Below are 27,703 nucleotides of genomic sequence, written 5' to 3'. Positions count from 1 at the left end.
AAAAAAAAAATACAAAAATAAAAACTGTTTTAATGCTTTTTTCTAAGGAATTATTGACCCACCCTCGTATTTAAATGCAATAAATGTACAAAAATATACTACCTATATTATGTTAAAAATAAAAATCTCTATTATGATATTTTTTTTACTTTTTTAAATTCAATCCTTTGCACTCTACGCATTAAATTTAGAATTTTTATTTTCAAATATTAAACCATTCCACTCCCGGGCAGCGCCGGGTGATACTGCTAGTTGTATATAATATACAATCATACTCACACTACGGCCAGGAAAACTATTCTAACACAGACATCACCTTTTATGACAAGTTATGTCTGTGAGGTGAGATTGGAGATTTATTCTATTGCTAACCCTAACCGAAAACCTGTGGGGTCGCACGCGTATGGCGTAGCAATCGCCCATACAAACAGAATGAGAAAAAAGTCCGTAGCGTGTAGCGCTAAAAATAGCATGTGTCGTAATATTATGTATTAAAGTTTGTCACGTAACTTTGCATTTGTTACGTTGTATGGCCCGTCTGTCATTAAGCCGTAAACCGAAATGAGCTTCAAAGCCTTAGCCCGGGACGACTTGTTTTCCTATTTAAAGACAAGGTTCTCAGACAACGAACAAATGGGATGAATCACCTAGCATTGATTATGTACCTAATTCATACTCGGCACCTCGAATGAACATAGGAAATATAAAATAACTCTCATTATGGCGTGGCGTTATCATAATTATTATTTAAAGCATTAATTTAATAATAAAAGTTAAAAATAAATAAAGGTATGTTTATATTGACGGTGAGAAAACAACTTTAGAGGTAAATAAACTTCCATGAGATAATCAAAATACATCTTCAAAACTCTCATGGTGTAATGAACTCCGTTAACGCCCAAGTGTTTGATCCCAAAATGTTTGTAAACAAATTAATGCATTAATGTACAAATAATATAAGCATAAACCCAACCTGCGCATCTATTCTATACACAAGACTGCTATAGGCCGCTATCGGCAGCTATCGATGGTAGTTATTTTTTGTATCTAAGTATTATCACGTATTGTAACAATTACAATAAGTTAATTGTAATTGTTACAATAAAAGAGCTATGTTTTAACAGCACCTCTCTTGCCTGTCTTCATTTTTTGAGCGAGATAGACGGTTTTGACTTTTTAGACTTTAGGGTTTAGACGGCATTTAGGAATTCACTGAATTTAGAATAAGTGCTAATGCTCGATACAAAAAATGAAAAACTATCCTCGATAGCTTTCTTTAGCGGCCTATAGCAGTCTTGTGTATCAGTGGCGAAAGGTGGAGAAGTTCCGATATAAATAGTGTACATTAAAATTTGTCAGTCATTCGTTTGTGTTTTTATTGAACTAATACTAAAATAATTTACATTTGGTGTTAGTTAGTTTTTAAAAATCAATTGAACCTTGCCTAAAACAAAACATAATAGTTTTGGTAAGTTATGGGCTATTCGACAAAATAGTGCACACTTATTTGTTTTTGTTGAATTAAGAATACATTAAGTACTCATGTTGTTGGTTAATTTTTCAAAATATTCATTAAGCCCTGCCTTACCAAACCATAGTAGATAAAAATATTATTCTATCTATAAAATATCCAAAATTATTATTGTTTAATAATAATAGCTTAAGTTTAGATATAATTTTATAGATAGACGATTATTTTTTGACTTTTATCTATTATGGCTTGGTTTTCATAGTGTTTAATTGAATTAAAAAAATAAAAACTAGCCAACACCATGTGGAAATTATTGTAGTATTGTCCACATGGCGTGTTCTCCAGATCCAACTCAGCTGTCCACAAGCGCTTGCGCGTGACGACTCTCGCGCGGAATGCGCCGGGCAAACGCCAGACTCTCGACCTAGCACGTGTTGTGCGCGAGTCGAGGTACTATGCCGCCAATTATAGCGCCCAGTAGTGTTGCCATGTCTACTGAAATTTCAGTAGATCTACTGAAATTTTTGTCAGGAAAAGAAGAAATTATGATATTTGTGATGAATAAAAGTCACTTTTTACATGATTTTTTAAAAGACACTTGTGAGATTATGTCAATATACACGCTTTCACCAAACACAATAGTTGAATTTCATACATTTTTGTCAATCTACTGATATTTTGAAGTAAAAATCAAAACATCTACTGAATTTTGAAAATTTTAGTTGGCAACACTGGCCGCCCAGTAACAACGCGATCGCAAACTTGCGCGGAAGTGATTTGTCGGGTCGTTTTAAAATATACTTACATTATTTTTTTTCAAAATGAAGCGTGAATACTTTGATACAGAATTATTTATTGATGAAATGGAAAAAAGGAAGGGTATTTGAGACATGGAATCTTCTGATTATTCTAATAGAAATATAAAACGCACAAGCTGGGAAGAGCTCGTAGAAATATTTTGTAACCCTGGTGATTCGGAAGAACAAAAAAAAATCTACGTAAGTGAAAAACTTTATTTAGAAAAAATTAGGTGCTCTAACAATGAATTATAGTTAGTTAAATAGTTGTAGTAACTCTCAGTACCAAGAGCTGTATTTCGATTAAATTTCCTTATTATTATTATTATTAAAATAACAGTTTGTTCAATAAATTGGTATAAGTATATTTTTTACTTGTTATTTAAGTAGGCTCGGTAGGTACATAAATATCCTAGATTTTTGGACTGAATGGCCTAAAATATTTACATGTTAACCCTTTTCAACAACAAAAATGATGACCGCTGCATTTGATCATCTTTTATGACCATCGACGGTACGCAAGCCACAGTTTTCTCGGTTTCCATGTTGAATACTGAGCATAAAGCATTTTTGTTACTCGTGCGTAAAACGCGTCAACTGTTATAATAAAATAATAAAAAGTAAACGTTATAATAAAATAATACAATAAGTAATGTAATATAATCTCCTATATCTCACATATATTATTATCCTAAGAGATTTTGGAAAACGCACCAACTTTTTTATTTAAATACCATTTTGTTGATTATTAAAGGAATTCACTTCAATTTTTGCAGTCCCGAATCTACTTCCATTTGAATCCGGCACAATATGATAAAACATGACACAATCACAGATAATATCGTTTTTAAATCGCGTTTTATATCCGTCACCATACATTTTCGCATCTTGCTGTACGTATACCTCAAATTGATTATAATGTCGTTTAATACTTTCTATATAATCGATATTTCACAAATCTAAATTAATATTCCACAAAATTATTCAAATCTGTAAGCGGCACATTGGCGTACTATTCGTTTTGACAAGAAATAATTACATATTTCCTCACTAATTGCTGTGAAAATATAATTTAAAACCACGTCACTGTTTTTTATCTGTCAAACTAATAGACTAATGATTGTCGTTTGTTTTCTTTCGCTTATTTGGTTGACGTGTCAGAATATTTTCAAATTTAGAATTTGTGAAAATCCTAGAAAACATCGAAGAGTAATGTGACATTTCAAATAGCATAGACGTTTATTGCAATATTATATGTGTATTCATTGCCAATAATAATAATGGAGAATTTTAATACTACTATCAATGAATAATAATTTCAGATACTTACCTTGATTATCCTGATATAGTATGTAATAGTATTATTATTACATTAAGGAAGGTAGGTAAATGAAATTAATGTGACGTTTATTCCAAATAATAATTAAATCGTGATGGTATTAATAATAATTAATATATCGATTTTCAATACATCCACTTTAATAATGGAGCTGTCGAGTATCAACACATAATAATCAAAGAATATATTGCACAATTATATAAGTAATTGAAAATGTTCATGGCTATGAAGTATAATAGCACCGCAGGCGACTTTTTTTACTATTAAAGCTAATTTATGATGTGTGTTTATCTCAATTATCTCGTCAACCCGACACGCCGGGCCCCCAGGCTAGAGCCCTGTCAGCCCTCCCCAGCCATGACCTACACCACTTCGGAATTCGGGTGGACACCGAGAATTTTTTGATAGTTCCATTAGGGATTGGGTTTCTAAAAAAACCTGACATTAGTGTTTCGAAATTTTTGTGTTAGAAATTAAAATCTAAGAATTTTTTCTAGACTGTGCTGGAGAATTTCAAATCATTTTTTTGACAGTGTTTTTATTTGTCTAATCTATTGGCTTTCAATTTCAATGTTTTTGGGGGGGGGCAAGGCCCCTTGGCCCCCCCTCTGGGTGCGCCACTGACTCTTTGTATCAAAAGAAAGATAATCTCCTATCAGAGATCGTCGGCATTATCTTTTATAGACACACAATTATTGTTCATTCAATTGTTAATATTCCTAAAATAGATTATAATCTAAGAAGAAGTAATACGTATCATAGTTTTAGTTTGCTAAAAATGTATGTTACACAGGCTAGAGCCCCACGGGAAATAATCAACCCTTTCGCTCCCTTCCTTTTGTCTGGCTGTGACTGTCTGAAAATAGATTCCATTTGACAGTGTATAGTTATGTTTATTATTAATGTATTACAGGTCTATTTCTATTTTCAGAATGAATCGAAATGAAAGTCAATTTCACGAAACATGCCATCAAATGATTTCACATTTGAAATTTATGAACAAAGTCTATTTTTGACATAAAGACTTTACCAACAAATGTAAACCATATTGTATGTGCGAGGGTTTATTTTAGTATTAAGATTTACTGGAAGTAAATGACAATCTATATAATATATTAATAATAGAATTAAAGTCGGTATCTGTCTATAATTTCCAAATGTTTACATGTTGATCATGTTTTGACTATTTAAATGATACCTTAGCAAAAGATATATGTTTATTTTTTGTCAATCTGTCTTTTTTATCGGTATCTCAAAAACTTCATTCTTTTACAAAATAAACTTTCTTGTCAATCTGATGTACTAATTTAGGGCTTGCGCAGACAGAGAGCGGTCGGAGTTCTGCGTTCAACCGACCGTTGACCGCTAACGTTCAGGGACAGCAGACAGGTGGCGGTCAACAATAAGCGTTCCATTTGTTTACAAGCGTTGTACTGACACAAGCGCTGCATAATGCGAGACCGCTATATTCCGACTGCGAGTGGAAGTGAGAAAGCACGTTTAATATATTAATATCTATGTATTAATCTCACGCGTATCCACTTGAGGTAATAGAAGAAGATTAGCCATATAAAAAATAAATTTAAACTGTTAAATTATTTTGTTTCATTGTCTAAAAAAATGCTTTCAGCTATAGAATAATATTTAAAAAATCAAATTTTGAATTAACATTTTATATAATGTTTTCCGGTGCGGGACGTTCATATCGAAACAAATGTTGATAAAAGAAGAAACTCATAGATCTGAGAGGAAGTAATTGGGTTGGAATTGAGTCAGAAAGGTTTATCAGTGTATTGATCCAAACTGATTATAATAATGGCATTATAAATATGTATGTAGATATATGTATGTATATGTTACGCCTAATCTGTGAAATTGCGTATTACATGAAATCGGCAAAATTTTGCCTATTTCATGAAAAATGCAAGCCCGTTGCCTTATTCGTGAATTAGGCAAAATATCTGCCAAGTGCGTGAATTCGGCAGTAATTTTTCTGCCTAGTTCATGCATTGGGCAAATTAGATAGTAGCGCTACAATGGTGTTTTTTCCAACTAAACCAAATGTGTCAAATGCTCATGCATTGGTCAAAATAGATGGTTGCGCTCCGGTCGTGTTTTTAGCAACTAATCAAATTAACCAAATGTGTCAAATGTCATTGATTATATAAAAATATACCAATCAATAACTACAATGACGTTCATATCCATTTACTATGCCCAAAAAAATCTAGAAAGGTATTTTCACGATTTGATTCGTGCTTGGGTATCAAGCAATGGTCGATTGTTTGTTTGTGATAGTTTGTTGACACTTGTTAGCTAACCTCAAAATGGACATTCAATTAAATTCAGAATTACAAAACCTAACCTAACCTAACCTAATAATAATAATATTATATCATGATTTAGGCAAAATTTTTCCCATTTCATGTAATAGTCAATTTCGCACATTCGGCATAACATATATATTATAAATATGTATGCTAGAAAAAAATCAAGGTCACCATATTTATAGAACATGCACATAAAGCAAAAAGAAATTAGCTAGCAGTATGCCTGATTTTAGAGGGCATGTCAAACTTCAAATTGCAATTACTCCATTATATTTTCTTTAACTAGACAATGTACTTCATTATGCTTTTGGTTTGAATCTAAGGTTAGGTTTGCGTTAAAGGTTTTAACTCAAATTACTCTCAATAGAATAGATGTCAATAAAGAAGATATTGTGTAAAAGTATTTTATTCTTAGCAATATTTTTTACATGTAGATAAGTACACTTAGTTTCATTTAATATTTATTACTAATACATATAAATAACAATGGATTATGTCATAAATTTTAAACAATATTATTTATCCGTTTTATTAAAAATATGATAAAATAAACTTGAGATTATTAGTGATAATATAGTTCAAACTTTTATTATTTACATTCACAAGTTTTTATATGTAAATTACAACACGTCATTAATAATATGCAAAACATAAAAATTATGTCTAACTTAAAATTATTAGTGTGTTTTTTCCATCTGTTATAATAGATTGATATTCTAAAATGACGTTATTCGAGTTTCGTGAATATGTGGTTCAGTTGGAAAAAGCTCCAATTGTTGTCATCCATAAGGAAAAATGAATCCCATGAACATATTACCTTTATTATAATTTTTTACATTCCAGAAAGGTTTATAATTTTAAATAATTTAAATATTGATTAAGTGTTCAATCAGTATCAAATATTGATCTTCTTATGGTAATGTACCTCGGTTACGTCTCCGCATAAAAAAATGTGGTTTTACTGGTCCCCAAAGTCATGGTGTCAGATTGGAAATAATAAGACCTGAAACAAAAATCACATAAAAATGTTCAAACTATTTTTTTTTCGACCATGCCCGATCCTAATAGGATCATATGGGCATCCACCGGGCGGTTTGTTTTTACGAGAAATGGATGTCAGCCACTTGCTCAACCTATTAGGTTCATACTCTGACTCATTCACAAATTGTAAAACAATACGTGTACTTGCCAGACCCAAAATTCAACCCACGATGCTATAGGCCGACGCTTAAGCCGCGCGACCATCGTGGGACTGTTAAACTATTGGGTTTCTCATATTCTTGAAATATATCAAGGAATCAGAGGTTAAACTATGCTAAACTATTGCACTAATAAATTTTACCTCTGATACAGCGATGGATTTTTCAGTTTTGGCATGCTATAACTCGGTAGACTCCGATCAGTGGACCATGTAGCAACAATGGATAGTATCAAGAGCCATCCTGGATAGCAGACCAGGCAGTCAAGCTTCAACTGACAGCCGTAAATATTTGGTGTTCAGATAGTGCAAATAAAGATTTTTAACTTTTCTATGCCTCACGATATTTCTATGGCAGTATCTGACAGGCCGCAGATTTTTAATGACACACGGTGAATGTAGAGTGAAGCTCTTACTAAAATCACTGTAAGAACGATAATTTGCAGCTTATTTCATAATTTATTCAAACAGATATCACTGTGTGTTTAATTTATTAAATAATGCAAATCAATGAACAGTGGCTAGTAATTTGAGTTTAAAGTCGCACAAGATAACTGGCGAAATTTGTATGTGTGGCCTGTCGCTCACGGCCTCATAGAGCGAGAAAACTCACTGAAGGCATAGATAGATCTGGTTAAGCGTCAATTACATTGAGCTACTTTACGAGCTGTTTGTTGGGAATTTAATAGCGGGCGATTCAGCTACTGCGATTATGATGATGACACACAAAACTTTCCATTCGCTGAGAAGCCACAAGCCAGCAACTATTTTGACAGAACGTAGTTCGTTTTATTACCGGGGGGTTGCTACTGCGCTCTACTGTGCAGACGCAGTAGGCCCACACGCCGGCGTGTAGCGTGTAAAGTTGACCAGCTTTCAACATTTCTCGGTAGAGTGTTTGCAATCTGCTTGTTAGCTTGTTCGATGATTACACTGGGCGACTTTACAGGCAGATTGTAAATTCGCCAACAAACAGCTCGTAAAGTAGCTCAATGTAATTGACGCTTTAAGAGAATTTCACACTTCTACTACGAAATTTATTTGGCAAATTGTAAGGTGAATGAAAAGACAATTAAAAAAAGATGAGCAAGATAAACAGTCAATAATACAAAACTTTGGTATTATTATTGAGTGAAAAAATCATTTATAACTTGCATGCGAGTAACTTAATTATGTATTAAAACATTAAATATTAAAAATTGGGTGTTTACTTAATTATTTATTAAAACATTAACATTAAATAATAAAAATTGGTTGCCTTTCCTCGAATTAGGAAATCGGAAATGCCAACTTGGCGATGGCAATATATTCTATACAGTTTACCAACATAACCATGCTTCGTTCGTTCAGTAAATGCATTCAACTGTCTGTTTATAACTCTCCTTTAATATAGCAAAATTTTTCGATTACTTTAGAAGATGCCTTACCTGGAGACCTAAGAATCAATAGTGATATAGAAATTATCCTCTATGGAAGGTATGGCTTGGTGAATGACCCTCCAAAGACAATGATGTTCGTCGTCCTTTCTACGATGAAATATAGGAACGGTTTGTTGGCAACAAACTTCGGTGGCGTGTTCCGGTTTGAAAGTTCACCAGCTGCAAACATAAATTTAATATTAATTTTCTATAAACAATATCTGCATCTCGAAACTAGTATGTCTCAAAAAAAAGAGTTTAGATGTTGTGCCTAAATTATCAAGTCTTTCTAAGCTAATTCACATTTTGAGCCTATTCATAGCAGAAACCTGATATTCCAGAACCTATAAAGCAGGGATGGCGAACCTTTTTAGGTACGCGTGCCAAAATTTCTCAAATAATATGACAAGCCAATGTGCCAAGCAGTTTTTTTATGGCGATTTTTTTTATTTTAAAGTTTTCTAAAAAAATAGTTAGGAATTCTAATAAAAAGGTTTAAAAATTACATTTCAGTTATTTTATTCTATCTTTCACCGTATTTCTAGCCGAAGGCATATCTTTTATTCTTTAAATATTTTTTCCTTATTTTCAAATTACTCTAAGAGATCGTGGAAACATTTAAACCACTCTTCTTTCAAATTATATTCTCCATCACTTAGCGGTTTTCCATTTTTAGAGATTATGTTTGAGGTAAAATAACCAGCAGTTATTACATTTGCATGACTGTCGATAATTAATTGCATAAGGTTCGTTGATTGTATATTTTTATTTTTAATTCCCTGATCTTAAGGACCGGCCTATGCAATCGTATAATTACATGAAACGTAATGATTATTCTTTAAAATGATTTTCCCAGAGCTAGAAATGGAAAATTTTACGAACCGGAGCGCTCGATAATTTTATGAAAATATTAACCTATGTATCTAATTTTATGAGTATTTTATATAAATAAGTGTGTTATGAACAGGAACGGCGCCCCGGTGCGCTACGGTCCATTTCGAGCTCTGGATTTGCCTGCAATTTTTTATACAATGCGATTTGTCATTATTTATGCATGAATTTCGTCGTTTCTGTTTGCGCATCGATTGGTACTAAAACATAATATGAAAAACCGAAGAAAATACGTATGGCTATGTAGTCATTATTTTTTAATATTAAAAATGAGTAAGTAGGTACCTACTTAAGTAAGTTATTTATATTTAAATGTTACGGCATTACAAATGAAAAACATTTTTTAAATATTGGTACTATATTTATTTTCTCTTCAAAATGAAACATTCGCGTGCCATGCAAAATCATCTCGCGTGCCACTGATGGCACGTGTGCCATAGGTTCGCCATCCCTGCTATAAAGCATCCATTATCATTAATATCTTATAGTCCATTTTCATGAAAGTGTTCTTTATGGACTTATGATACGCTGGGTCTCAGATACAGATTATACATTTGACAATCAATGCATATACAAATCAATCGATAGATTTCTACTGTATTAGTCCAAACTATTTGGTAAACAGTTGACTTTATTATTCACTAACCTGTAACGGCTGAGGCGACAGTACCCTCCTCAGTGACTTCAATTTGAGCCTTGTGGATGACTCGTGATAAGAATTCGGCATTGTCACCGTAGATCTTTGACAAATCGGCATAACCTTCATCAAATACATCGAATATTCCCATCTGAAAAAATAATAACATAGATAGGTACATCAAATATACTTATTATACAAATTTTAAAACAAAATCTATTTGTCATTAGCTATGTTATTGAACTGTAGCAGTTATTAAATAAGACGGAGTTTATTTCACAATCATGTAAATAAATAAATAAATAAATATTATATCATGACATATCGACTGCTTAATCTGCAAACCAGCCAACTGCACTTTTGACCGAAACTAACATTTCGATTTTGTATTGCATTTTGTTATAAAGCATGTTTTATATGCTCACACAAAATATCAAACTCCTAAGCGTATAAATAAATGCGTTATTGTTCTTCACACAAAATACTCAACAACAGGTGCCAAATTTCCAAAATCATAAATGGAACAACTCCACTCTTTATATAAATTTTCTTTATAAAGGGAAGCTAACTAAAATAGTTAATACAGTCAAATTATTTGTAAAAAAATAATTTCCAAGTGTATTTTTGGAATTGTTAAGTCTTTTCTCCTTCCTGCACATCTATTCTATACACAAGACTGCTATCGGTGGTTATCAAGGGAAGTTTATCATATTATGTTTGTATTGAGGTTTTATAATTATTACAAAAAGTTAGCTGTCTAAACACTCAAAACAGTCAAAACCCTCCCTCTAAAACTCAGCACAGCGAGTGGTGCTGTTATAACATAGCACTTATTGTAACAATTACAAGTAACTTATTGTAAAAATTGTAATACTTCAATACAAAAATATGAAAAACTATTGATAGTTTATCGATAACCGCCGATAACAACCAATAGCAGTCTTGTGTATAGAATAGATGCGCTAAACAATTTGCCCACATGGAGTTAGCCGGTTTTCAGATTAAGAAGTCGATATACACAATACAAAATATTGCAAATTCTCCAAAACACAAACTGCAATGCCGTAAACTCCGATAGAAATTTTAACAGATATATTATGCTATAATATTATGTTAGATAACAATTAAAGTAATAATATTATATAATATTAAGTAAATAACAATTTGAAAAAGTACTATAACTGGCACTGCTGGACAAAAATAATTTTGTTTCAAAACCATCATTATAATTATTTTACTTTTTGGGTTATTAATTAAGTTTCTACAATATCCAGTATTCTCAGTTTGTCTTTGAGCATTTACTCATGAATTTTACCATCAAGGACAAGTCTTCAACAGACAGATGGTTACACATATTTCAAATGCAATATGGTAATGTCTTTACAGTAAATTAAGGTTTTCAATTGCATATTTCATTCATACTAATTAAAGTATTCCCATTTTTCCATATTAAATGATATTTTCTATAAACAGTATACTATGTATATTGCATTCGATGTATCAGCAATACCTAGCACTACGATCGAAATTCACAAATTCGTGCTGCAGCCTAACCATAGAGGGTCTTGATATATGTAGATATGAATGGACAAGTGATAAATATACTTACATTCCTAAGGATTTTGTTCATGGTGATATCACAGGTGATATTGAACTTAGGTAAGAAAACATCTACTTCATCATCAGGGAAAAGATTTGCAGCTTTGTCTAGCTCACTGAAGAGATCTTTCAATGGTACATCCTCGAACTTTTTGTACACATCCAACAGAGGGACTTGATAATGAGGGACCATTATCACCATTGACAGTCTGTTTTCCTATTAAAAAAAAAAAATTAAATTAAGGTGAATAAATTTTCAATATTTCAAAAACAATGCGGACATCTAATCCCTGCTCGACGGGCCACATGAATCCTGTGAAAACAAAATAGCGCTCTGAGCAGCATAAATACCTGTATAGTGTTCACTGGCGGTATCTATAATTAACAGAGCATCTTGTTTTAACAAGACTAAAGCTTGCTATAAATGTAACTGGGTAATTAAGCATTATTGTGCATTTTTTTATACTATTATAATATGAGCATAATATGCATCATACATTTATTCACCATATATTATGCATACACAATTTCTTACAGTTCAAAAAGCAATCGAGGCCAGAGGGGTGAAAGATTCATACAACCAAATTTTAGGTTGTATGTTTGATCGGGACTTCCCAAGATGGCAGTAAGCCGATAATTTTTGTTGATGCCCATCTCTACGAAACTCTAATTTGGCCCATTCCTATGAAATGGTGTCTTGCTGTTCCTATACTCAGATTGATGAAGCCCAATCAACGACTAGTAGTGTAAAGTCATATTATGCGAAAGAGCAAAATCCTGTATACTGTCCGACAGCTAGTAATTTTTTTAAATTTAACTGTCATTTAATCAAGAGTTATTGTACCTATGCGAAATGTGAATTAAGTTTAATGTTATTGAAGTACAGTCGAATTTGGTTATTATGAGGAAGATCAGACCGACTGAAATTGCTCATTATAAGCGTTACTCGTTATATCAGAGAATAGGTATTTTTAAATGAGCGGTCACATGACACAAAAAGTCGCAATTCAAACAAAAATACACAATTAGAATTTTTCCCCGAAATAAGCATGGCATTCATAAACTACAAAATAAGGGTACCTACCGACTTCACAAACCTTGGATTTTTACATGGAATTTTAACCATATGTGTGGATACTTTTTCAATATTGTCGGCGAAACAACCAATTAGGTAGGTACTTAGACACTTAACTAGTGTCATAAACGTAATCCGACCCCGGCGGCATCCTGTCCAGTCGGATTTTATTGCTTAGATCGACACATTAAAAGATTTAACAAAAATTTTGACGATATTTTAGCTCGGTAAATCCGATAAGGAGCTCGTTATAAAAGTGAATAAATGTATAGAGAAAATCATAAACTAAAATGTGAACGAATTTTTGCTCGTTACATCCAAGATTTCGCTATATCCGTGATCGTAATAACCAAGTTCGACTGTATGTATTTGAGTGTTCCGGAATAAATATAATATTGGTATTTATTTTGGTATTGTGGATTTCATTGATATTATATTATGATATGATAACTTAATGTTTGGCTAGCTTGAGAATAATAATAATACTTATAACATTTCACTAGACCATTACCTATGCTGATAGGTAATGGCGGTTACGCTATTTTTATATTATGGAAAACCTTATTATTTGACAATTTTTATGTAAAATAATGAATTTTAACAGTAAGCAATGAAATGCATACTACTGTTGCAATCAATTTTATTACTCTCAAGGATTTTTATGATTTACTTGCATATTTAAAAAGTGACATTTCGAAGATGGCTAGATAATATTATTTTGTTATTGAATTAGGTATTTAGATACCTACACATTTCACATTTTCGAATGCATATATTTAAGAATTTAAATTAGTGGACAAATTAGGTGATAGATAATACATAATAGGTATAGACATTACATAAAACCCCTGCACTTCCTTATGTATCTGCTGAAAACTGAGTTAGTGCACTGTAATAATGTTGACATTTTTGTTAATGCTACTGGCCATGATGCCAAATTACAAAAGTAAAACAATCACATAACTACCCAGCCTTACGCATTGCACTATGATTGATTAAGTAGGTACTAGGTAGGTAGGTATTAGCACTAATACAATTTTCGATAGGTACAAAAAAAAGTCAAAGAGGATTGTTAGAAAAATCACCCATTCATGAACTCGTCATGTATGCGTTAATTTGTACAAATATTTACAGTATTTAATGAAATGAAAGCGACGTAGCTCTACAGGCGCTGTATGACGATATGCAAACGATACTCAGATTATGTCGAAAAAAAATAATCTGAAATATTCATACAAATAAACACACTGTACAAAAACAGCTATAATGGAGGTATTAGTTACAAAAAATATTATTTGGAATAAATGATTATTTACATATACACATAAGGACGAATAAGGATGCACAAACAGATATGACAAGTAGTTACAATGTTACAATACATAACCAAACAAAATCACCTCACACTGTCTATTATAGTATATAGGTACTCATAAGGAAAATGACATGTCCATTCAATAAAGAGAGGAAACTCTTCAGTCAGTAGATATGCATACATTATATTTTGGGATATAAATCGTTATGTACTACCAAATATACCAAATAATTATACATATCTGACTTTTAACACTATTTTACAGGATAGCAGAATTAAAGTTTTGAAGTTAATTAGTAAACATTTACTAATAGCAGAGGTTTTCTTTTTTATAACAATTGTAAATAAGTTTTTTCGCCATATTTGAGGTTTAAAAACAGCATCTCTTATCTGCTCAATAATCATTAAGTGAAAATTACATGAGCACACTTGTATTCACGAAATGTTAATTTGAATGGTGTCATGGACAGAATGGAACAATTTCTATATTGGGTTGATGCTGCAAGCTTCCAACCACGGCCACTCGCGGCGTGCCCTGTCAATGTTGTCATTTTAACGAATACATTTAATAATGAAAGCCACCTGACATTATTTAGTATTTTAACAAGCAATAAACTGTTTCAGATTGACGATTTCTCTTGACAATCGGAGTGAGTTGCTATTAGAGCATTATGGTGTGCTTTTACTAGATCAGAGAAGAAACTATTACAAGAAAACCAAAAAATGATAAAAATTGCATTATTTTATAAACATTTATCTAGGTAATCAATTGTCTTTTAAAATCAATGTATTTTGTAGATTAGTACCTATTTAACTTCATAATTTTACTTCATATGTGATTAATTTTAAACATGTCATTTTCCATTGAGTAATAAGCAATAGGGGGACGACAGAAGCAAAATCCAGTGCCGCAGCTGTAAATGGGTGTGTCACAAAAAAGTGAAAATGATCTTTGGCTACATTGTAAGGAATTAGTGTCACCTCGTCATCGCCGTCCTGTTGGTTTCGTGTACATTCCTGAAAACCGTCCACAAAATTGGAACACCTCGCCTGGATAAGAAAGAAAGAAAAAATTCCAAGATGCAATTTAATTTAGCGTTCACATACTTCACATCTTCATTCAGACAGAGGAGCACCTGCCATAGTATTTAAATGTCTCAACTGTATTTCCTCCGATCGATTGTGAACACACTGTTCTTGATTCGGAGGCACATCATGTTACATTGATTGACCTAGCTTCAACTTGAACCCAAGACCTACCGCATTCTAGTTGTAAAATTAACCCAGACACAACAATATTTTTACATTCTCCCCAATTCAACTCAATTTGAAATGAAAAGACATGCAGTTATTATATTTTAGCGATTAAATAATATAATATATATTCAGTGATATATTAGGCACATGCACCCTTAAGCAGAACTAACATATTGCACCGTTCATTTCATTTAATTTCCACAGATGGTGTCACCAGAACTGAAATTTTACTATTTCAACTCGACTGCTTTACAAATTTAATAAAAATCTTTTTGATTCCGATAAACATTGAGCAGCAGCACACTTCGTCAGCGTCGCAGACATAAAACTTACTTTCAAAAATTTATAATTCATATAATATATTTATACTTCCTTCCTTTATTTAACCACATTTGACCTCAAACAGCACATGACCTTACAACCACCACAAGATGTCACTGTCTATACTCTATAGCAGTATTTCCCAAAGTGTGGTACGTGTACCCCCTGGGGTACGGGAAGAGTTTGGTGGGGGTACACACTGCACTGGGCTTTGGCTACGCCTGGTGCAACAAGCATTAACACGACATCAATACAACATCCATGCTAGAAGGTTTATCGCATGCGGAAGAAGAGAAATAATTATTGGAATTAGCTTCGACTCTATAGTATTGTTCCAATAATATGTTGCTAATGTATTGACGTGAAGTAAGTATAGTATTTTCTTGAATACACCTTGCAGGTGTAATTTTGCAAAATGATGATTAATATTCAAGACAAAGCAAAAATACACTAATGTAATTCATTAAACTTCTTATGTTGACTTATATTTTTTCATAAGTATAATTCCTTTGCCTCATGACGTGCTTCCCCTCCTCGACAATGTGTGCAAAGCAAATATATTTTTCTAATGCTTAGCCGAGTGCGCTTACGTAAAGTAAAAGATATATACCGAAGATTTTAGGAGGATTTTATATAATTTACATTTTAAAGTATCTTAATTAATCAGTTTAAAAGAAAATAAATATTATTCTTGAAATTCAAAGATGTCATATATTAATTTAGCATGTAATGTCTAAAATTTAAGTTATAGCAAAATATGTAAGTCTTATAAGTAATGTGAATAACTTTGAATCTTTCTTATTTATACCATATCAACTAAAGTCATAATACTAAGGCTATTGAATTAAAACATTTTATTATATTGTATGCTTCAGATGTTATCGCTAGAAGCCCCTAGTAGAATAACAGTGGCAATGTACTTTATTATAGAAATGCTTTTGACTATTTTCCTTGAAAATATTCTCTGTGTAACTAACTGTCTAGTTAATTGATAATCATGTAAATTTATGCTTTTATCTTATAAACGTAATCTTAATATGAAGAAGGTTATCACAATTGTCAAGCATATAAACATACAAATATATATTTGACAGGCTGCACTATCTTAGTTACATATTAAGTTACAGAAGTTAGAAGTGACAACTCTAACTTTAGAAATATTAATTACATTTCATTAAAACATTTTAAATAATTTATTAAAAAGAAAGAGTATCTATTTTCTAACATGTTATACACAACTTCTTCACTGCAAAGCCATCAAATCTAAAGTAAGTATCTAATTTATTTTGTCAGCCGTGAAAAATAATATATGATTTTTACAATAGAATTGCATCTAAGACTGAAATGTGCAATTAAATACATCTTGTTAGAAAGTGATTTAATTTATCAATCAACAATAAGGAAAATAAGAAATATTTTTTAAATTTTAAAACAATTGAGCTTTAAAAAAATGTTAGGTTAGGTTAGGTAACACGAGAGTTTATACGGATAATATGGCTTGAACTTATTTTATCAATGAAATGATAGGCGACGGCAGTAGATGACGGCAGTAGATGACATTTTTTAATAACTATGACACTCCACCTAAGGTAATAAATAATCCAAATTTTAGAGTTGTACTAGAAGTTTATCAATCTTTCTCTCATTCATCATTCTTGAGGATATCCATTAACAAGTATTCATCAATGGGTTGTTTATTGTTGTCTATTTTATTTTATTTTATTCAGTTAAATTATAAAAAAAACATCCAGTCATGAGAAAATCATAGATCTATTGTGACCTCACCGGGGATCGAACCCAGAATTCCTGATATGAGACGTCAATCTCTTACGCATTGGACTATGGGAATCACTTTCAATTTTCTTCAAGTACCTTCATTCGATAGTACTTATTATATTTAAAAAAATTATTGGCAAGTAAATGTTATGAGATATTTACACTATGATAGACTTACTTTTCCATAAGGCAATTCCAAAACGTGAGCCTTGAACTTTCTCATGTTGACATAAGCGAAAGGACCTCTTTGGGTCATCATCTCGACATGCCCGATGGGTACGTTCTCGTCATTGTAGAAATTATCTATCGTAGTTTCTGACCTATTGAATGGCATGGTCCATTGTCCTTTGAAGTATACGGCATTCGTCAAAACCATCTGTCCGTCTCTAAGATCACCTGAAATATCCAAGAAATAATTATTAGGCAAGGCAAAAAGGCCCACGTTATTAGCATGATAGAGCTCAACTGAAGTACAACTAAAGTTTACAAAAAATATTCGAATTCTTTTATGAAATTAAATATATTAATATTTTCTAATTTTTAAGCTAAATTGAAACATCATACAGAGCAAAACAATTTAGTTCAATCTGAGTTTGCTTTTGAGGAAAAAGTTTATCTACTTTTAAATTTTATTCATAGTTGTCTGTTTTATTTTATTTTATTTGACATGTTTTATACTTTCTTTTTTTTTATTGGGCAATTTCAAATTCTTTTATTGTTTCAATTGTAAGTACCTGCTTAAGTAGATACCTACTTACCTAAATGTATTTAGTGTTAAAAAATTCAACCATAGTGACATTAAGGAGATGTTAGTTGTTACCAGTGTTGCCATATTTTTGTCACCGAATTATAGTCCATGTTGTTATATGTTGAAAATGTATAGGTTTTTAGCTTCTGAATAAAAAAAATAACAGAATTTGTGATTTCCGAGACCCCTTTTTTTAGGTACCTCTTCCAACCAAAAACACTTACCGACAAATTCGAGAAATTTCATTTTAAATCAAAGTAAATGGAGTTTTTTACTATTTTCGAGCAATGTTTTTTCCAGGTTCTCCAAATTTTCTTATATTGCACAATTATAATACTTTATATCATAAATAATTTATATATATATATTTTATATCATAATAAATTATAATTATAAGATACTAAATTTTAGTATCTTATAATTATAGTATTTTCGGCATACTACAGGTACCTACCTGTTTTATATCGTACGTAGTACACAGACGAAAATTAGAGTACAAATACTATAATTGGCAGCACTGGTTGGTACCATAAAAAATGAGATTTATGAAAATCTTCTTCCAGATGCTACCTACAACCTATATCAGTCTTGTTGGCCTGTTTGATGAAATGATTTGTTTTGTTGTGTACCTGCATTCACTATTTCCGTAATTTTTCCCCGTGTAGCTTTACTGATGTAATCATTGATGACTTGGGCAGCCAAGGGATTTTTGAAGTCCAGTAAATGTAATTCAGATTTGTAAACCTCACGTAAGAGTTTCTGGTAAGATGGCGAAACCTATTACAAAAATCATTGTAAAACATTGATAACTGACCATTTTTGATTTATTTTTTATTAGGAATGATTGTTAGTTATTCACCCAACCTATCAAGTGCTTGTTCTGAATCAAAGACACATTAAAAAACAACATGTATATTTCCTAGACAGAGGCATTAGATACTACTCAGATGGATGAACTTGTAAGGAATATTCAAATTATATTGTTTGACAAATTGGTAAAGTATGAAACTTTCATATACCTACTACTTTTTAAATGTGTGTACTGCCTGTCTTTAACTTTATACCCTTTGTGAGATTACAGGGTCAAATCATGTAACCTTTCCCTTACTATGCCAATAAATTGTGTGCGTCATGTCACGTTGTGTTACCATATAAGTTTCATGATATCACAACGTATTATTACTACGCAAGAATGATTCATTATTTTAGCATACATTCTTATTTCGTCCTCATTAAAATACTTCTTTTACATGTTAATCTTTGGATAAACAACTGTTATAAAAATAATGAATGATAATAAAATATATTGTTTCGGCTTTATAATCCATCACAATTGTTTTTTTCTATAGCATGCAGAGGTAAGTTCAGAAAATCTGATGGATTTCTAGCAATGTACAATTTTAATTACATGTAATATTCATACTTCTAGAAATATCTACCTAAAATATGACATTGAAATTGAAGTCCATATTAACTGAAATATGAAATATTTAAGAATCTGCATCACAGAATGTGACATCACAGGACAGACTGGGTAAATAATTACATAGATCATATTATTTTAACTTTAGCCATGCTGACATAATATTATTTAATGTATTAGTTGGGTTTAAATGAATTCCCACTTTGCAAGTATGGTGACATTCAGAGCACAGAGCACATCATGAAGTCCTGCAACTTATATGCTTTTCCAGGAGGAGTTTCTGCCCTACACCATGGGGCCCAGAGGCTGTGTGGGTTGATGTCTTCTGGTTCCACAGTGACTAGTTTTGTGATTTTATTTTCTGGTCCATATTTTTTTTTTTATCATTGCTATCGGCATATGATTAGGTGTATTGTACAGCACGAGCACATGCTACAAATTGCATATTTTAACGCAGTTAATGACATTACTTTTAATAAAGCTGAGAGTACAGTGATTATTATTTAACTATTTACCGTCTTTCTGTTATCAGAGAATAAAGCGTTGACGCTTTCTAGTTCAACAGTTGGTGTCCTAATAGTGAAAGCGCTTTCGATCGCTTTGAATCCTATCTGAAGCAATCTTCCATCACTTGCTATGCTCTGAAAAGTTGAAGGCTGTGTCACAGGATGATACAGATTGGCCTGCAGCTGCTTCAGAGTATCTCCTTGGCTTCCTTCTGACAGAACAGTCATCATTGCCCAAACTGAGAAAGGACTGATGACCACATTAGATAGGCCGGTGTCGATGGTTGTGCGCTAGAAAAAATATTAAAACAATTTTATTCTTCCATAAAGACAATATTGTAAGATAAACATTTATTTTTCAGGTTTGTATAAACTAACTAGGCCGCTAGATTGACAAGGTGAAAGAATTAAAATAATAACTATGCTCAAAGATGTTGAAGAAAACCTTCGTATCCCGCCACGTACCGACCCACTTATCAATTAAAAATAATTTAGTTATTAGTGTATTACAAATTATCGTGGTATACTGTATTTTAATTAGACTAATGAGTAATGGGGCCAAATTGCGGTCAGTAAATTTTTTTAATGGGCATGTAAATTTTAGATAAGTACTTATAGATGTTTTTAATTTACATGCTTATTAATTATATCCACTCTATGAACTGATTCGCTTGAAAATCAACGTAATGGCTTTTTAGTACAGTATAGGAACTGATATTTCTTATTCCCTCAAAGCGCAGCAAATGACTTTACAATATCTCCCATCGGCATTTGTTATAAAATTATTTATCATCCTGTCTAAATTATCATAATGTAACATAAATCATAGCCCTATATTTCAGCCGCGAAACCAAATTAGATACGTGAAACATGACTACGAATATTCAACTTGTATGTATTCCAAGATTGTCACTCCTATTGAGTAGTAGTGTATATTCAGGAATCATATTATTTCCCGTTATTCGTTAAAAAACTCGTTGTAAATTAACGATTTCAGTAAAATGTTATCAGTGAATATTTTTATTCCACAGTCATATTTTCTATAACCTCCCCCCCCCCCCCTAAACCTTTCGTTGAGTTTCATTACATTACACTGGATCCTCATATATGGACAGCACCTTAAATAAAAATAAAATGTTACCTACGGTATACAAACAGTGAACGAATATTTTCTCACATGTAATTTAATGACTTAATTGTTACGAACCACCAAGCAACTATTCTTCGATCTTTGTTCTCATAAAAAGTATGACATAATTAAGAGACAATAAATTTAATCGATAATATTAAGAATTGAATAAATTATATCATCAGTCTGAATCTATCCACTTCCCGATGAAGGTCTTTCCAAGCTGATTTCACTTCTCTCGGTCCTGTGCATTGTGTTGCTACGTACTTCCGCAGAACATAAACATTTCATCGATCCAGCGGCATCTAAGTCTACTTTGCAGACGTTTTGTACCTCTTGGATACCACTGGATGACTTGATTTGTCCAGTGATCGTCTCTTCTTCGAGCTATGTGTTTAGCCCATTTCCATTTGAGGTTTTTTAGTGATAATGAAATAAATTATATAATGGGTCTCAAACTGGGCAAAAGCTGCCAATCGGAACTGTTCTATAAAAATCAGATCTAAAAGATTATTCTGTGTCCAGGCGCGCACACAGAACAATGGTTTGGAAAAATATCCATAATATTTTTTTATTGATTTTTTATGCGGCAGAAGTGGAGGGGGATTAAGAATACCTAGCAGGTCTCATTGACTTCCACATTTAATCCGCCTACTATTTATAGCTTCTCGTTGCTTCAACCGCGGAATACCACACATTTCCCATACCCAGACACTCCGCTCTTTGATTCTAGCAATAAATACCGATTTTTTTAAAATTTCAATTAAAAAGATAGAACAAACAAATGTGAGTTTTTTTTTTAATAAATGGAAAATGCAATGATGAATGAATACATGAATAGTCACCGTAGCAATAATAAAACAACAGCAAGGATTTTACATGTTATTATCTCCTAGCCACTAAAACTTAAAATACCATCATTGTAATTGTGACTGTGCCACTGTGGCGCTCCCGCTAATATCTCGTGGCACACAGTTTGAAAATAACTGTAACAGGTGATAATAATTATCGAGGAATAGTAGTTATTCATGGGGTTCGATGGTTAGCACTCAGGACTCTGTTTAGAATGTCATTTTCAGGGTTGCAAATATGTTATTCCGTGAAGAGGTTATAATTATTTTTGGGAGTGTTGTCAGTTAAAATGAATAAACCCATAAAATTCATCCTAAAAACTTTTTTTTCGGGATGTACCTACTTGGTTTATTTTTGTAACCCCCCCCCCCCCTTACAGCGTTCGAAATGGAAAATTTTATGAACCGGAGCGCTCAATAATTATACGAAAATTTTAATGATGTTATCAATTTTATGTATATTTTATAAAAATAAGTGTTACGTTTTTGTCTTATATGCTCAAACTATTTTTTCCATGAGGTGGAGAGATAGTTTTGGGGATTTTATCAACCGGAACGGCGCTCCGGTGCGCTCTGTTTTATTTCGAGCCCTGCCCCCTTATCTCCTTTTTTATTGACGGTGGAGGGCGAGTGAATATAAATACTACTTACTGCAAGTAAGGTAATTGAAAACTTCTCAATTCCAGCGCTGAGGGCCTTGACGGCTGCTGAGGTGGCAGCGTCAGCGGAGACCTGCCGATTCAAGCCCTGTTGGGCCAAGGCGGGTATCGAGCATGACACCACTATGCTGAAGACAAGAAAGACTCCTGGAAACAACAACAACATATTATTATTTATTTAGCTATCAATTAAAAATTGAATATTGGACAAAATAAATTATTGATCTATTGATTAATTACTGATTCAGAATTAAAGTTTTTTTTTTATTTCGGGATCCCTCAATTTGTTCAACCCGAAATTCCGACACTGAATCTGTCATCCCGCGATTAGTTTTCAAGTGATCTGCATTATGAAGTAAACCGAATTTAGATCATACAATTATTATTAACCCCTAGAATCTAGTTTAAAAAAAAAACCGTGTAAATAACCCCTGGACATTAACCCCTTTTAGATTTAAATAAAATTCATTAGTCAGGGACAATTCGTCAGGGACATTAACCCCTTTTAGATTTTAATTAAATATGATAAAAATTATTAAATGAGAAAATTTTGGATTTAGATGTTCATGACTAAAATCTAAAATACTGAAATTTTCGGTATAGAGAAACCACACTCGTTTACGTTTTTGGCGATTAATTTAATGTTATTTCTTCATTAGTTTATACTGTATTTCCAATTCAATTGAGTGTATGAGTTATGTGCTGATAAAATGCAAAATGAAGCGCCTAGTTTCAAAAGCCCCGATTTTACGATTTTAGGTAGTTCTGAGAAAAATGAGAAAAACGATTTTAGGTAGTTTTGAGGAAAATGAGAAAAAATCATATCTATTAAATCTATGAACTTTATGTATTTATTTTTTAATTCGTTACAATATTCTAAAGAGTATTTTGGCTTTCCATTTTAGCGGTATTTGAAAAGCACACCCAGCCATTTTAGCGGGTTTTGAAATTTACCCGAATCTTTGATCATACGTATTGACGAATTTTGGCGTTTTTTAAAGTTCAATCTTTGGCCATCATTTAGGTCACAAAAATATACATCTAACTACATATCTAACTGAAAATTTTTCAAAAACCGTTTTAGGGGCTTTTGAAACTAGGCGCTTCAAATATTGACTGAATCCAATATAGGTGAAATAACAATAAAACACAATTCATTAAATATACCCATTTCTAAAATTGTCTCTATAAATTATACTACTGATATTATTTCGAAATAAAAACATCCATGACAAATGTTCAATTATTCTATAATAACATTATTGATGATTGTGCAAGTTTTGAATTGAAGAAGCTTTTCCTGCAGCCGCGCTTATTTACACTTGGTGAACTAGCCATGTTGAGGGCTTTAGTTGAAATTATCAATATATTCAAATTATTTGTAAAAATCACTAATTCTACAATATTTTGATGAATACATGTTTTTAAATGTCACCATAATAAATGTAGATAATTATGTAGGTAGGCTTTTTCTATAAAATAATGTTTTAATGAGATTGTAATAGCTATATTTCACGATAAGTAGGTACTTATGTTTTAACTTATACCGGTATTCAATAAGTAACACCAAAAAACCGGTAGTGATATTTTCAATCGGTATTGCAATCCCTATTCATGACGTTTGATGTTTTTCGTTGATTCGATTTATTAAATTTACCCGCTACCTCAGCAAAGACATAAATCGTATGTTCTTGATCTTCTAGTATTGATTGAAAACTTTTGCATACCGAACATTGTATATAATAATATACAATCATACTCACACTATGGCCTGAAAAACTATTCTAACACAGGCATCACCTCTTTTGACTAGTTATGTGTGTGAGGTGAGATTGAAAATCTATCTAACGCTAACCCTAACTGAAAAGCTGTGGGGTCGCAAGCGTATGGGGTAGCAATCGCCCATACAAACAGAATGAGGAAAAAGTCCGTAGCGTGCGACTGTCACTGGTCGTAGACATGCGCGGATCTGCACCAGAAAGCCCTAAATCTAAAATCATTTTTGGCGTAAGAGCCATTTCGGCCGTCTGTCGATTGTGGTACCTATATGTACCTATTCGAAATTTTAATACGAGTTATAAACTTTGAATGGTAATTTTTTTAAAAAATGGAACAGTTCCAGGGAACATACAAGTAGGATCCGCGTCCTACTCTTCCGAGTTAGTTTGTATAGGAGTAATTAGTATGAAGCTGTCTCGTACGTTACGGATCTCGAATATGGAAAAATATTGATTAAACTTATATCAAACACGTGTTAAAAAATGTGTTTTTTTTAATAGTTGCGTCTGTATTCTAATATGTAATAAAGTTTGTCACGTAACTTTGTATTTCTTGAGTTGTATGGCCCGACTGTCGTTAAGTCGTAAACCGGAATGAGCTTCAAGCCTTAGCTCGAGACAACTCGTTTTCCCATCAAGACAAGGTTCTCAGACAACGAACAAATGGGATGAATCGTCTAGCATCGATTATGTATACCTAATTCATACTCGGCACCTCGAATGAACATAGGAAATATAAATCTCGTATGGCGTGGCGCTATCATAATTATGTAAAGCATTTAGGTACAATGCTATTTTAATAATAAACAATTCTATTTATACTGACGGTGAGAAAACAACTTTAGAGGTAAATAAACTTCCAGAGATAATCTGAATACATCTTTAAAGCTCTCATGGTGTAATGAACTCCGCCAACGCCCAAGTTTTTGATCCCAAAATGTTTGTAAACAAATTAATGCATTATTAATATACAAATAATATAAGCATAAACCCAACCTGCGCATCTATGCTATACATAAGACTGCTATAGGCCGATATCGGCAGCTATCGAAGGTTGTTATTTTTTGTATCTAAGTATTATCACGTATTGTAACAATTACAATAAGTTAATTGTAATTGTTACAATATGAGCTATGTTTTAACAGCACCATTCTTGCTTGTGTTAATTTTTTGAGCGAGATAGACAGTTTTGACTTAAGAGTTTAGATGGCATTTAGGAATTTACGGAATTTAGAATAAGTGCTAATACTTCGATACAAAAAATTAAAAACTATCGTCTATAGCTGCCGATAGCGGCCTATAGCAGTCTTGTGTATCAGTGGCGAAGGGTGGAGGTAGACTGTTAAGTTCCGACATAAATAGTGAACATTAAAATTTTACAGATGGTTAGTTTTTAAAAATCAATTGAACCTTGCCTAAAACAAAACATAATAGTTTTGGTAAGTTATGGGCTATTCGACAAAATAGTGCACACTTAATTGTTTTCGTTGAATTAAGAATACATTAAGAACTCATGTTGTTGGTTAATTTTTCAAAATTCATTAAGCCCTGCCTTACCAAACCATTGTAGATAAAAATATTATTCTATCTATTCAATATCCAAAATTATTATGGTTTAATAGCATAATTTTAGTAATAATTTTATAGATAGACGATTATTTTTTTGACTTTTATCTATTATGGCTTGGTTTTCGCAGTGTGTAATTGAATTTAAAAAAAAAACTGACAAAGTTTATTGTGGACTAACGGATGCATGCATTTACTGCCCGACATACCTATTTAGAGATTATGTCAAAACAATTTTTCATAATATAAGCGAAGAAGTAGTTTAAACTTTGGTTCTCTGACTTCACTAAAACCAAAGCACTGTCAAAACTTTTACTTAGTGGGGCAGATTAGACTATTTTGTATAATTTTTTACCACGTTTTTATTAGCTTCATTCAAATACAAAAATGAAGATTTTGCCTATCGATGAATTTATTTAGAGGGAGCGTCATCTAATTATTATTGTATCGATGGTTGGTGGTTGACAGAGGGTGAGATGTACCGCTTTAGTCATGCAACATAAGTAAAACACTGTTTTATGATACTTACGTCATTTATATTATTATCAAATGTAATATTTTATATTATTATGGGTTTTCAATAAATTGAACAATAGTTCTGCATCACCCGGTTGATATTACAATATCGGAAATATTGTGTTTACGAAGTACGTCATTATAAACGTTGAATAGGTGACAGGCCTTGGGGTTTTCCCGCCTAACGTTTTGACCAATCAGACGCCAATGGTTAAAAAAAACCACACTATTATTAGATCCATTGTGTCGTATTATTAACTAAAACAATGATTCTAATAATATATACATACATATAGGTACGTACTTGACAAAGATATTCAATTAAATTAACTGAAAGTATCATTTGCTGAGAATGCATCTCGAGAAACGTTGCCAACTTGTTTTTTTCTTTCCATGAAAGAAGCTTTCTTCTTTTTCTTCTTTCCATCTAGTGAAAGCTTACAAAAATCGCATCTGGCTTGTGGCGTTAAACATGACGTCAAAGTTTTCATAAACACGTTTATACGTGAAATAAAAAAATAGAAACGATACATACTACATGAAAATTCCAAGACCCGGACCCTTTGTTTACTGATAATAGTGATAATAATCCAAATTTCATTAACGATAAAAACAAAATAAAGTGTCACCTTTATTCCTTAGAGATTTATTTGCATGGAAGGTAAGCGATGGCTGGGTTTTTTTTCTGATTTGGAAAATCTAACATTTTTTTCAATACTTTTTTACACGAACATTTACTTGTTATGGCCGCGATAATACTTGTAATACTGTGAGCAGTAAATCTATGCACGTGTAAACGTGGTATAAGACAGAATTGTGTTACCTTAGTAGTCTACAAGTGAAGTTCAATACTAAACTCTCTGATGGCATATGTACTATGTTTCCACATTTTGGAGCTGATTCTTAATTTTACTGATTTCATTTTAATCAAATTGTCAATTATTACCAAATACGTAGTTTCATTCCGACATCTTCAGACTAATGACAGTAGTTATTCTCATGAAATTTTTTTTGTTAGCTATCAGATCATACAAGTCACAGCGAGTCTGTGTAAGCCAGAAGTCTAGCTGCAATAATGGTACTATGGAAGGTGAGTTAATAAT

The 27,703-nt window shown here is 32.2% G+C and overlaps 1 protein-coding gene across 4 annotated transcripts in view; it reads right to left on the bottom strand.

Annotated features, from left to right (window-relative positions):
• Positions 1 to 6,308: 6,308 nt before the first annotated feature.
• LOC147065384 (serine protease inhibitor 77Ba-like) overlaps positions 6,309 to 27,703 on the bottom strand; it is a 50,303-nt gene continuing 28,908 nt past the window's right edge. Inside the window, exons 2-11 of one of the 4 annotated variants that reach the window (XR_015071783.1) lie at positions 22,733 to 22,887; positions 20,111 to 20,392; positions 18,802 to 18,949; positions 17,603 to 17,820; positions 15,052 to 15,120; positions 11,691 to 11,897; positions 10,091 to 10,232; positions 8,563 to 8,733; positions 6,900 to 6,940; positions 6,327 to 6,754 (exon numbers count right to left, since the gene is read on the bottom strand). Coding sequence is in view for 2 of the 4 variants with exons in the window: in XM_085956788.1 (XP_085812914.1) it covers positions 8,603 to 8,733; positions 10,091 to 10,232; positions 11,691 to 11,897; positions 15,052 to 15,120; positions 17,603 to 17,820; positions 18,802 to 18,949; positions 20,111 to 20,392; positions 22,733 to 22,887 (1,352 nt within the window). In the remaining 2 variants the exon portion in view is untranslated. Of the gene's footprint in view, positions 6,941 to 8,562; positions 8,734 to 10,090; positions 10,233 to 11,690; positions 11,898 to 15,051; positions 15,121 to 17,602; positions 17,821 to 18,801; positions 18,950 to 20,110; positions 20,393 to 22,732; positions 22,888 to 27,703 lie in introns of all 4 variants that reach the window. The other 3 variants (XR_015071784.1, XM_085956788.1, XM_085956789.1) reach the window with 3 other exon arrangements.

This window comes from Rhyacophila brunnea, unplaced genomic scaffold (assembly GCF_057557595.1).
Source record: "Rhyacophila brunnea isolate RB1 unplaced genomic scaffold, BYU_Rbru_1.0 scaffold_6, whole genome shotgun sequence".
Taxonomy (NCBI): domain Eukaryota; kingdom Metazoa; phylum Arthropoda; class Insecta; order Trichoptera; family Rhyacophilidae; genus Rhyacophila; species Rhyacophila brunnea.
Note: the sequence above shows the minus strand (reverse complement) of the source record. Positions and strands in the feature narration are given on the sequence as shown.